General features: G+C 44.1%; 1 protein-coding gene across 1 annotated transcript in view; it reads left to right on the forward strand.

The window, feature by feature from the left end:
* Positions 1-13311, forward strand: part of RELN (reelin) — a 640798-nt gene that overhangs the window by 561648 nt on the left and 65839 nt on the right. Inside the window, exons 43-45 of the mRNA XM_088480241.1 lie at positions 416-563; positions 9228-9486; positions 11928-12177. Of these exons, the coding sequence (XP_088336367.1) occupies positions 416-563; positions 9228-9486; positions 11928-12177 (657 nt within the window). The remainder of the gene's footprint in view (positions 1-415; positions 564-9227; positions 9487-11927; positions 12178-13311) is intronic.

Below are 13311 nucleotides of genomic sequence, written 5' to 3' on the forward strand. Positions count from 1 at the left end.
ATTTATGCAGTGCATAATTTTAATATACCTGTCTTAAGCAATGCAGCACAATACTGCTCAAACTAAATTTGGGAAAACAGAACTAACAAACATTTTTGTATTAGTCCCTCAGTGTGTAATATGACTATCCACTTTTCTATGTGAGATTCAGCCATTTTAAAATCTTAGCTATCATAGATATATATATATGCAAGTTTCAGGCTCTTGCTTTTTTTTTTTTTTTCAAGTATTTGACCAAAATATGATACTGAGGCGATGAAGTGTGTTATATCTTTTTTTTGTTGAAGCAGAATGAAATAGGTGGTTTCTGTCTGTGCCCATACGTACCACTTATGGTACTGTATTTATGTAGAGAAAATTGTTCCAGAATTGGGAGACAAACTCCACACTCCATGTTTTCTGTCTGTCTTCTCAGGTCAGTTAGAATCGGATAGATTCCTGCTTGTAAGTGGTGGAAAGCCTTCCAGGAAATGTGGGATTTTATCAAGTGGAAACAATCTTTTTTTCAGTGATGAAGGTTTGAGGATGCTGATGACGAGAGATCTAGATTTATCTTTGGCACGGTACGAATAACACAGTATTGAAAACGTTTAGGGCTTGTTCACACATTTTGTGCTTTTTTTTCACATATTTCACATGTTAATAAATGCACATTATAGATTGGTAAAGTGAGAGTCAATGGTGCTGTTCCCCCATTTTAACATTTTAATGCTGTGTTTAAAATTTTAGGGCATTACCTGTTTATTTTACATTAACGCATGCTACCAGTACTATACGTTTTATTGGTAAAGGCACAATGCATGAAAAGCACATGGAGAACGTGGTAATAATGCATCATTAAAATGTGGCTAAAGTGCAATGGTTTTCATGCATTTTACGCATTTTCCTTGTGCATATGTCTAATGTGCCCTTAGAGTGAGATTAGTCTTATGAATAAGAAAAAACTATTCATCATTTTATTTCTTCAAAAAGTCGTAGAAATGAACAAAATTCATGATATTAAAATCAATGATTTGTGCTGCCAGGCAGTGTGCTACATTAACAGTATATATTAATGATGTACTGTAGGGGTTAACATAAGATATTGCATTTTATAATCTGTAACGAGTGGGATATCTACTACCGAAGTGGCTGTCTTGCAGTATATTCAGTAGACAGTGTTGTACACCATTTGCTTAATTGTGTAGAAATATGTGGAAGCATATACACATCTGTATATTTATAATGAATGCAGGGTGTGCAGTGCACACAGACCCCTGGGTCCAGGTTGGCCCTGCATCGCATACCCTGCACCCATAGTATACTTACCTTGCTTTGGCAAGCGGGTCCCTCCAACTCCACAATTTTCCAAGTGACATCATCGGGAAGATGGCGCATGCGCAGTGAAAGCAAAGACTCTGGTACTGTTCCAGAACCTTTGATCTCTTGTGCGCATGCGCCATCTTCCCGAATATCACTGGGGAGATAGCATCGCAGAGGAGGAGGGACCCACTTCACTTGCCAGAGCAATGTAAAAATGGGGGCCCATTGCTCCCCAGGCAGAGAGAGACTGACTACAGAGACTGACACACCCTTTATCAGCATCTACCATACAGAAGCTAAAAACCTGGGGCATATATATCTCCCCTTGACAACCTTTCCAGTGTTTTCATCACTACCGTGTTTCCCCGATAATAAGACACTGTCTTATTTTTTTTTTGGTTCCAAAAAACACCATAGGGCTTATTTTCAGGGTAGGCCTTATTTTAACTAACATTGACAGCAGTGCCCCTTATGCAGGCCCCCCTGTAGCAGTGCCCCTTATGCAGGCCCCCCTGTAGCAGTGCCCCTTATGCAGGCCCCCCCCTGTAGCAGTGCCCCTTATGCAGCCTCCCTTGTGTAGAAGTGCCCCTTATGCAGGCCCCCCCCTGTAGCAGTGTCCTTTATGCAGGCCCCCTTATTGCAGTGCAAGCCCCCCTGTAATTGATCCCCCACCAGTACAGTACGGTACATTCCTGAGTCGCCGCCGTCCGGGATGTCCCTCTCACTTGCGCGCTGACTGGATCTAACATGATCCAGCAGGCGTGGCCGCACAGGATCCTCAGCACGCGGGTGACGTCATGACGTCACCCGCGCACTGCATGACTGGGAACGCTGGTCTCTGCAGCGTTCCCAGCTCATAAAGAGATTAAGGTAGGTCTTATTTTCGGGGAAGGGCTTATTTTAGACCGGGCTACAAAAGTAAGGGTAGGGCTTATTTTCAGGGTAGGTCTTATTATCGGGGAAACACGGTATCTGTAGAACATGAGCACAGCTACAAAGTATGTAGTCATATAACATAAACATAAATGTAATTTGTTCGGTTCAAATCAGCAAAGCATAGCTCACAAGGAATCTGTACACAGGGTTGCCAAGATATTACTGAAGCACACATAAACAATTCATGTTGTTAACAAATTAAATGCAATCTTTATATTATCTGGTTTTGTTGGCCACAAAGACTGTATAATTTACAGATGAGTTAACAATCCTGGCCATATGCACTTAGTGCTCCAGTACAGTCAACTTGGTTGTGCTGAATAAAATTTGACCTAATATGTGTTTAATAAAATTGGATGAGGTGCCCAAAGACTTAGGGGGAATCAATTCCCCCCAATAACTTACGAGCAGGACCCTCTACCCTCTTGTGCTTCTCCCTACTTTAGTTTCATCTACTTCTTACTCCCCACTAGGGCACCTAACACTTGGTTGCTTATGCTCTGTTGCTTATCTGGGTGTTATGGTCGCTAATGTAGCAATATATATTATCCATGTCCTGGTCCTGTAGTGTATTGTTCTGTAAGTCGCTTGTCTACAACTTGTTTATGTACTTTGTAAGGCGCTGCGGAACATTTGTGGGCCATATAAATAAATAATAATAATAATAATAGCCTAAAGCTTTATCGTATAGCAGAGGCTATTCAATTAGACTCTCTTTTTCACCTGATAACTCTGTTACTGAACGTGTTAATGGGCATTAACACGGGTTAACACCCGTTAACACACAGGATACGGGCTAAGTTCACAAATCTGTGTGTTAACTGCCAGTTATCGCTTGATATCTGCACAGTTAACAGGGATTTCTTTTCAGGTCTCAGGAGACCCGAAAAGAAATCCACGATCAGCGGGGCTAATTGAATACGGGGCGGTGATCAGTTAACAAGTTTAATTGAGTACTGCCCCTAATATTACTTCTTAGTTTTGGATTATTCACCCAGTGATAATGCTTTTCTTTTGTTCTTCCTCCACTAAGGGGCACAGGGATTACTCTGGGTATTGCCTGGAGAGAAGAGTCTGGGCACTAAATAGTTACTTATTTTTGTCCCAGCAGCACAGGCCTCTTCTCCACTATATCCCACCCCCAGCCACCGGCCAGCCACTTTACGTTTGGTGCCGACTGTAGTGGACACCATTTTGTGGGGATCTGCTTTTAAGTGGCCCCTGGTGACTTTAATTTAATTATTTATTTATTTATTTATTTTATTTCCATTTATGTTTGTAGAGAGGGCAGTGAAAGGCATCATATAGGACTCCATCACAGCCGCTCCAACGACCCCAGCGCCGGTGGCGGGAGCACCAGCGACTGGGTAGGTGATTTCCACTGTGGGACTCCCCCCCCCCCATGTGCGCGCGCGGTGAAAAAAAATGGGCGTGGTCACTTAAAAATGGGGCGTGTCAACATGACACACCCCTTTATTTTCACACTGAACATTCCTATCCATATGCACCTTAACCCCAGTAGTACCCCTTATACAGTACCCCCAGTATGGAGTTGTGGTCCCTCTTATGCAGGCCCATAGTAGTGCCCCTTATACAGTATCCCCAGTAGTGGTCCCCCCAAATGCAGTGCCCCATGTAGTGTTCCCCCTTATGCAGTGCCCCCAGTAGCAGTCCCCACAATGCAGTGTGCCCAGTAGCGGTATCCCCTGATGCAGTGCCCTTTATATGTGCCCCCAGTAGTAGTCCCCCCCTATGCAGTGCCCTTTATATAGTGCCCCCAGCAGTAGTCCCCCCCCATGCAGTTTTCCCAGTAGTGGTCCCCTTATGCAGGCACCCAGTAGTGATCCCCCCTATCCAGTGCCCCCTGTAGTGGCCCTTCCTATTATTGCCCCCAGTAGTGGTCCCCCAAGTGCAGTACCTCTACTAGTAGGTCCCTTTTATTATGCCCCCAGTGGTAGTTCCCCCCCAAGTAGTAGTCCCCAGTAGAGGTTCACCCTCCCGATTAAGTGCCCCCAGTAGTAGCCCCCTCCAGTAGAGGTCCTCCCAATAATGGTGCCCCCACCCCCAGTAGAGGTCCTCCCAGTAGTAGCCACCCCCCTCCCCCGTTCTGCAGATAGGTTAAAAAAAATAAAAATATGTGTATATATATATATAAAAACATACTTACCTGCTGCTCCGGTCCACGACGCCGCTCCCGCCGCCGCCCGCCAGTCCTCCCGGGCTGGCACGCTCAGCATTATGGGACAGACGTCATGACGTCATGCCGTCAGTCCCATTACCCACTGCAGGAGCCGGACAGAAGTCCGGCTCTTGCAGTGGGTGCTGCTGCAGTCAATGAGAGTCTATCTGACTCTCATTGGCTGCTGTTTAACACACACATCGCCGCCAGCGCTGGCGGCGATGCGTGTTACGCACAGCCTGAGCCCGCCTCCTGGCGCTATTGGGCAAGCGCTCAGGGGAAGGGAACGGGCTCAGGCATGCAGCACAGGACCAGCACTGGAAGCCTAGCGCCGGTCCTGTGTAAATGTGTAGCGCCGACCGCAATCACTGCGGTCGGCGCTACACTTGTGGCTAACTAGGGTGGGCCGGACCGTGGCCGGTGGCGCCCCCCTGCGCCGCCGGTCCCACGGCGCCCCAGGGCATGCACCCTGCCCGACCCCCCCTAGTTACGCCACTGATACATATATATATATATATATTGTGACACAGTCAGATTAGGGGTCCCTCTCCTGGGTAGAGGACTCCTTCCTTACACACACAGCAGCTGGGAAACAGTATGCCAGACTGGATTCGAGTACAATCTGGTCACCGCCAGTCTTTATTGTGCAAAACAGAAATAACATAAAGAAACCATAAACAGAAATCCTAGCCCTGTCGGGGCTCTAACCTTACAATTGGTTCCCTTACTACAAGAACCTGGCAGGGCCTAGTGCCCTCACCAGCAACAAAGGCACAGCACAACACTTACAGATAGGTTTTTCAAGTGTCTCTGAGCAAACTCCCTGCCTGCTCTCCCAGGTGAGACACTCAGCCTTAAACAAACTAGGCTTATATTGGCCACTCTCAGGTGGAAACCCTAACAAGGCTGTTACCAGGCTGCAAGACCCAAAACCTGGAGTGGCCGTGGGTGGAGCCCTCCCTCCCTCTCCTCTCACCCACAACCCCCAGGTCCCAAACCGGCTTTTCAAAAAGCCGAGACTCAAGCCTGCTACACTGCAGACTTTCTCCTGGGGGTTTAAAACACATAAGACAGGAATCTTGGACAAATGTACCTGCCACAGACCACTTTACCAGTGATCCTATCACAATATGTAATTATAGTTATATCTGACTAATTACTGTTCTTCAGGGTCAAGTTTGCTATTGTATAATTTAAACAAATTGCCCCATCAGTAAAGCACGGTGACTCTATGCCACTGTTCTATAATCTCTGCCTCTACGGTAACAATGATGGGGCCATTGTGTGACTCAGTCACAGAGAAATTGCTTAGCATCACTATGACCTGAGTTTTTCCTCTAGCCCCAATTATTTCTCTATTTGTGGTGCTTTATAATTCACGGCATAACCCCATAAACTATACACCACTGTTTTATAACTTTTGTGTGGGGGATACTCTTGGACTGCTTTTAAATGGCTTCCAAGATTGAAGCACCCAGGGAGGTGGGAGCTCCTGTGTTACGTAGCTGTTGAACCTGTACTAAGGGCCTCTGTGTTCTGATGTCCTCATGGTCCGAACCACAATGGCATAGGAATCCCTGTCACAGACAGTGGCGTAAGTTCATCCCAGATGCCCGGAGGCAAGTTATAATTTGGTGCTTCTCTGTCACAGCCGCTGACACTACTGTAGCAATTCGCATGCAGACAGGCTATAGATAGATGAAGGCAGCAGTTGATGGTCTGACATGGAGCTCTCCATTAGTGAATGGTGGCTTCTCAGGTCCCGTGAAGAGGTGCCATGTATTGGGCGGCCATGAGGATACACTCCAAGTACATAGTTACAGCCCTAAATGGGGTGAATATGTTGTGGACAATGGAGGAGGTGCCCCCTTCAAAGCTGGTGCCCAGCGGCAGGTGCCTCCATTGTCTCCCATAGTTCTGCCACTGATCACAGACCTCTGACTGGTGTTTCACAGCCACGCTGCATGAGGTTCCTTCCACTGTGGCTATAAATCAAAGAAACCGGAAGAGGCTTCCAGTTACAGGTAATGTGCTGTTAGCAAGCTGGCCCAGCTCTCCCTGCCAGTATATATTCAGTTGTGGCCCATATTTACAATGTATTTCCTACAGGGAAGTTCACACACGGCTGCCATAGAGCTAAGTGGATGCACTCATTCACTTACTCAGTACGGGAGTGGCAGATGCTCGCCAGTGATGACACAGCTTAGGAACAGACCATCCAGGCCAGGCAGCACTAAGTCCTGTCCGGTTGTTACTCTACTTTGGCTCAGGAAGCTAGTGTCTCTGTTCCCTCAAAAGGTAGTGGTGCTGATAAGGGTATATCTCCACTTTTAAGCAGGAATTCCAAGCAGCCCCTTTGTCTAGAGCCCAAGTCCTTAAGAGTTGGCTGAAGGTGCGACGACTGTATTCCCTTCTTTTAGGTAGTTTGAGGACCTCCTAGTGGAGATATGGACTCACCCTAGAAGGTGATTTCAGGTATCTAAGCACATTGCTTCAGTTTCTCCGCTACCAGTGGAGATTTTGGCAACCTGGGAGTCCCCCCCTCTGGTTGTTGCTTTTCTGCCCGACTTGTTAGATCTTCTATCCTGGACAGCTGGTGGTTTCCTCAAGACAATCTATGCTAGTGCACATCCCTCACTTTTGCTTTGGGAGCTAAGGCTAGGGGCTGCTGGGCAGATGTACTACAGGACGGCCTCAGTTTGAGGACATACTGATAGGTGTTATTGTCTCTAGTGGGCCAAGCAGACTCCTACGTAGTTTTGTGAAGAGGTCATTGATATAAGTGTCTTAAACTCTTAGGTGCGGACATCCTGGCACACTGTCATGGACTCTAAGAAACTTAGAGGCTCATCTGTATTTAGGGGAGATCCTCAAGGTCCATTGGATGACATAGTCACTATGGGGGTAGTGCCCAGATACATTTCCTGCCTTCTGCTGCACTTTCCAGATCCAGACCATCTACCTTCTAGATTCCAGAGTTCCTCCTTTATGGGCATTGAGTCTTGAAATCTTGACCTTGGTCCACCTGGCAGTTATGTCGCAAAAGGTTGGGATGGACATTCACCTGAAGGACCCTAGCGTGGGTGGCTGGTTTCCTGTATTTTCTCGTAGTATGGAAACCACAAGTGATGCCTAGGTTAGCAGCATGGTTTCCCAGGCACTCTCGGGAACAGCTAGAGCTCTTGAAGACTCTATTCGCTCTGCTCTGGCCTCCAGAGTCATCGTACTGGTCTCTCACTCAGGTTACTATGCCAACCTCTTACTGGTCCTACTGGGATATGGGTAGTTCCCCTTGGGATTCAGAACGGGGTTCTCCTCACCACTGACACGTCTTTACTGGTGGAAGGAAGTAACCTGTTATCAGACCTTTATGGTCAGTAGACAGCTCAGGGGAACCAGTTACTGATCATAATTCAGCAGCGCTGAGCGGTCCTCCACCATCGTCCGGTCCAGGTATGGTCTGACAGCGCAACAGCCATCACCTACATAAACCATCAGAGCTGCAGCCACCGTTTGTTCCTCCAGGTGGCTCCATAGTACCTCTCCTTGGTTCTTTGGGCTCTCCAGTTTGAGCCCTTGGATATGGTGGACATTTGTTGGTTTACCTGGGAAGGCTGTCTTCCTACTTGCCATTGCATCAGAGTTTCTGAGTTGAGCACCGTATCTTGTAGCTCCTCCTTTCTAAATTTACATTTGAATCGGGCCATTCTGCAGACTCGCTTGGGTTACCTACCCAAGGTTGTGTCTTGGTTCCACACCAACCAAGTGGTTGTGGCTCCAGGTTTCCATGTTCAGGACTCTTTGCCGGAGTTAGCATCTATGTATGAAGTGAGGGGTCTCTGGATTTTCTGTGAACAGGGTCGGAGATCTGTTTCTCTGTTGTATAGTTTTCACAAGTGGGGCTGGCCGGCTTCTAAACAGATGAGCCTAGTGGCTCCACTTGACTAGCCTCCATGCCTACTCTGTGGCGGATCTTTCTGCCCCTGCCGTGGTGACTGCTCATTACACTGGGTCAGTGGGGACCTCTTGGATAGCTCAATGTGGCACTTCTGCGGAGGGGCTTACAACTGCCTCGTGGTCCTCTTCCCACACTTCCCATAGAGAGACAGCTTTATGGAGTGGTCCCTGTGCCCCCTAGTGGAGGAAGAGGAAAAGGAGATTTATGGTCTTACCTTGTTAAATCCTTTTCTTAGACTCAATAGAGGGCACAGAGCACCCACCCTGACGCACCTGGTTTGTGGGGTTTATGTCCTATGATACAAGTTCTCTGTGTACCTTTCTTCTACATGTGTTCTGAGTGTGTGCCAGTCTTCCTTCTCCCTCTCCTTCTCCTCGATACTGCTGTAGACTTGCTAACTTAACTGGCTGGCCGGTGGCTAGGGGCGGGGTAAAGTGGAGAGTGAGCCTGTGCTGCTGGGAAAAAGTAAGTAACTATTTGGTGCCCAGACTCTCCTCTCCAGGCTATACCCAGAGTGATCCCTGTGCCCCCTATGGAGTCAAAGAAAAGGATTTAACAAGGTAAGACCATAAATCCTCCTTTTTTATTTAACAGCTTGTTAATAATAGGAAAAAATATTATTGTATGTGTATAATCATAAAAAATTTCATGAGTGCAACTATACTGTAATTCCTTGACTAGTAATTGCCATAACATAATTTACATGTCTCTAACTCACTTATGTACAAATGAACAACCATAGCATATTGGTTTATTACTAAACAGAAAAAAAATATGGCATTAACATAGCTGGACATAAACAATACAGGCATTATAGCAAATGCAGTAATCTAAAAAATTATGTTTTTATAGATTTGTACAGTTTTTTATGCGGTTAGGATGTGGGAAAGCAGTGCCTGACCCCAGGAGCCAGCCGGTGCTCCTGCAGTTTTCATTGGATGGTGGATTATCATGGAGCATTCTTCAAGAATTTCTCTTCAGTAATTCCAGTAATTTTGGAAGGTATATTGCACTGGAAATCCCCCTGAAGGCTCGTTCCAGCTCTACCCGGCTACGCTGGTGGCAGCCATCAGAGAATGGACATTTCTACAGCCCATGGGTTATTGATCAAGTAAGAAATAAATAGTGTTGTTGCTTTTTTGGTAGGTTGAATATTATTTCCATGTTATCATGTTACAAATATTTACGTAAAATATTTTATTTGGGAACACATGCCAGGTTTGCAATTGTTTGCACCCTGTTGTCTGATTTGCTATATACTGTAATATAAACTGTATAAACTGTATTCAGATTTGTATGCATGGGATAACAAACCAGAGAAAAAAGTTTATAGATGACTGAATAATTAAATGAATTGAGAACCGGAATGTTTTCAGTTTGAGGAGTTATGTCTGGCTACTACGCAAGAGATGCTCTGCAGACTCTGCCTGAAAGTATCTGTTGATCATAGTTGGTACAAGACAACACATTTAGGATATCTCAAGATCTCTCAAGAATATGCACTGTCATATAAAACCCACCATCAGACAGGCAGACCTATTCTGACATTGTGAAAACATACAATATCCTTGTTATACACTGTCAGATAATTAATCTTTCTGTCTGATGGTGAGTGTTGGTATTTATTTATCCACTGTCAGATTTATTTCTATGTGCACTGTCAGTGGATCTGTCGGCATAACACATATACTTCACAGTGCTGCTGATATCCACACAAATTATTGCATCTGTAGGGCATGCTGGAAGATTTTTAATGGCTGACAGACCAATAGTTGATGCTCGGTTGCAGCCATACACTTTGCAATTATTGGCCCAATCAGTCGATAATTGGCTGTTCGGGCCTATAACTGCACAGTGTATGGCCACCTTTAGTAATCTGTAAGTATGTTAATCATCATCAATCGATGTTAATATATGTACCAAGTCCTGAAATATATGTATGAACAGTATGGGGTAGGTGTACTAAGCCTTGGAGAGTGATATAGTGAAGAGAGCAGGGGCAGAACTATGGGAGACAATGGAGGCGCCTGCCGCCGGGCTCCAGCTCTAAAGGGGCACCTCCTCCATTGTCCACAACATATTTACCCCACTTATGGCTGTAACTATGTACCATCATGCCCCCCCAATAAATGGCACCCCTTCCCGGCACCTGAGAAGCCACAATACACTGGTGGAGAGCTCCATGTCAGACCATCAGCTGCTGCCTTCGTCTATCTATAGCCTGTCTGCATGTGAATTGCTACATTACAGTGTCAGCGGCTTTGATGGGGGGGCACCAAATTATAACTTGCCTCCGGGTGTCTGGGATGAATTTACGCCACTGTAAGAGAGATAAAGTACTAACCACTCAGCTCCTAACTGTCATGTTACAGGCTGTGTTTGAAAAATTACAGTTAGGAGCTGATTAGAGGGTACTTTATATCTCTCCACTTTATCACTCTCCAAGGCTTAGTACATCAACCCCATGGTCACAGGAGACCTTGGTGACTCTATAATTTACAGTATAAATACAGTAAAGTGGGCACTACAAAATTGTGATTCTTGTTTGTGCCATCTAGCAGCATACTGTACTTTATATACACTTTCAGAACACATTTACTAAACCCTCAACAACCCTTTTTCCTGCAATACAGTGATATATTTTTAATAATTCATTACATTAATTGTATTTGTGGCTTTTTATGAATATTACTGTATGCATATATTATAAGATTGTCCAGTATAACAAATGAACAACATTAACATCAAGAAAATAACGTATATAGCACAAATCCCTTCATAACTCCTTCCACGCTTATATTTAACACCTTACATGTGAATAATTGAAGCCCTCAACTTAGGCTAGAGTTATATTTACTGTCTGTTTTATGTTGTTTTTTTTAACCATTATTCCCTAAATGTATAATGTTTGGTAAAAACTCACTTGATAATTAATTAAAGTGATGAACAAATACAACCTGTAACCTATGGATAAGACAATAATACATTCTTAAACTAGGAAAGTAATGTTTGTCCCTAAAACCATCCATGGGAATACCACTGTATACAAATCTAAAAGTGTGCCAAGGTTTTTAGAGAGGTGAAAACATCAGAAGAGGCACACTGTGCAAGAGTTTAAAGGTCAAATACAAGATCCAACCTTTCACCCCTTTGAGAGGGAGAAGAGACCTGGACTGTCTGTATTACATACTGTATGACACTTTTGTGTATATAGTTGTATGCTGCTCACCAGCGTATGCCATAGATCGTAATCAAGGGCCAATTGTAAGCACACCACTTAAGCTACATTCTTCCATCTATGAAAGTCTATTATTTCATATTGATATATTGGTTACTTATTAAGAACCACTAAGTAAAGTATATATTGAAAATAATGTGATATACCTTAGTTGTTTGGATGTTTGGGTTGCAGCCTAAGTTTAAGGTTTTTCCAAAATGATTATTAAATTTGTCAGTATGACCGAATATGGAAAATGTGATATAAGAAGAATAGAAAAAGATCAATATTTGTTAATCACATGTGTAATGGTAATTTTATTTTTCTATTTGTAGATCCTTATTGGTGGGAATATCTCAGGGAACACAGTGCTAGAGGATGACTTTACAAGCTTGGATAACAGGAAGTGGTTACTTCATCCAGGTGGAACTAAGATGTCTGTGTGTGGTTCTAGTGGAGATGCTCTTGTGTTCATTGAAAAAGCTAGCACTCGTTATGTGGTGACCACAGACATTGCAGTAAATGAAGACTCATTCATGCAGATTGAATTTGCTGCTTCCTGCTCCGTTACAGACTCTTGTTATGGTAAGGAAACAAAACACTATATTTAATTTATATTACAGCAAATTTGTATATGCTACTGTTCTACAGGCTAATGGTGCGTACACACGGTACGATAAAAATGCACGATATGAACAATAGCGATATCAACCATATCGTTATCGTTCAGATCATTCATTTTTTGGTGCCTACGAACCCTCAAACGACCAGCAATGCACGGGCACGTATGGACGATAAAGATATCGATCATCGCCCGAGCATGCAGGCCAACCTGGTCGATATCGACCAGGTTACATAGGCCCGTCGTTGGTGGGTTGGCCCGTCGTTGGTGGGTTGGTGGTGTACTGGATGAATGATAACGATCATCCAGCACACCGGGAAGGTGCAGGACTATCAGTCAGTGATATCGTTATCGGTAACTGATCGTACCGTGTGTACGCACCATTATTCCAGCTTTATAGAAGTTTTATTTGAACTTACTATTTTTGCTAATAATCCTCAGACTCACATGTGCTATTCTTCTCTAGTTACAACAACTGCCTTCTTGTAACAGAGAAACCTCTTTTAAAGTTCCAACCTGGTTGCCCTGATATGAGAGGAATCAAATGCAGAATTATATTCAAATTATTATCAACATTATCTTATTTTTATAAGTCACCAAAAAGTGTGCATAGCAATACAATAGGATAAGCAAACAAAATTTAAATTTCTGAAAAGGTGGATTACAGCCTTCAAAAGGATAGATAAACTATATATTTAATATTAATATAATATAAGCTATTTATTATGGCGTTAAAGAAGATTTTTAATCAATTAGTTTATTTTAAATGAATGTATTCCTATAGATAATCAGATGATTTCTTAAGATTTGATTAATTACTCTACTTTCTTTATATCTGGAAGCAATATTAAAAAATATCAATTGCTCTACAAGTGTAAAGGTTAAGGGTGAGTACACATCAGACGTTATGTCAACTGATCCTGTGGATTGGAGCAACATATCGTACACATCGTCTGATGTGTGCCTATGATTGCACGCTCCTGCCCACCCACATAGGGGTCGTTCCATTTGCTGTGCTGCACGGCAGATGGGACGACCCAGCAGCCGACAGCATGCAGCTGAATGCGGCCATGAATGATTGTGCTCTATATCATTCA

This window comes from Taudactylus pleione, unplaced genomic scaffold (genome assembly GCF_031769625.1).
Source record: "Taudactylus pleione unplaced genomic scaffold, aTauple2 ptg000251l, whole genome shotgun sequence".
In the NCBI taxonomy this organism is placed as follows: domain Eukaryota; kingdom Metazoa; phylum Chordata; class Amphibia; order Anura; family Myobatrachidae; genus Taudactylus; species Taudactylus pleione.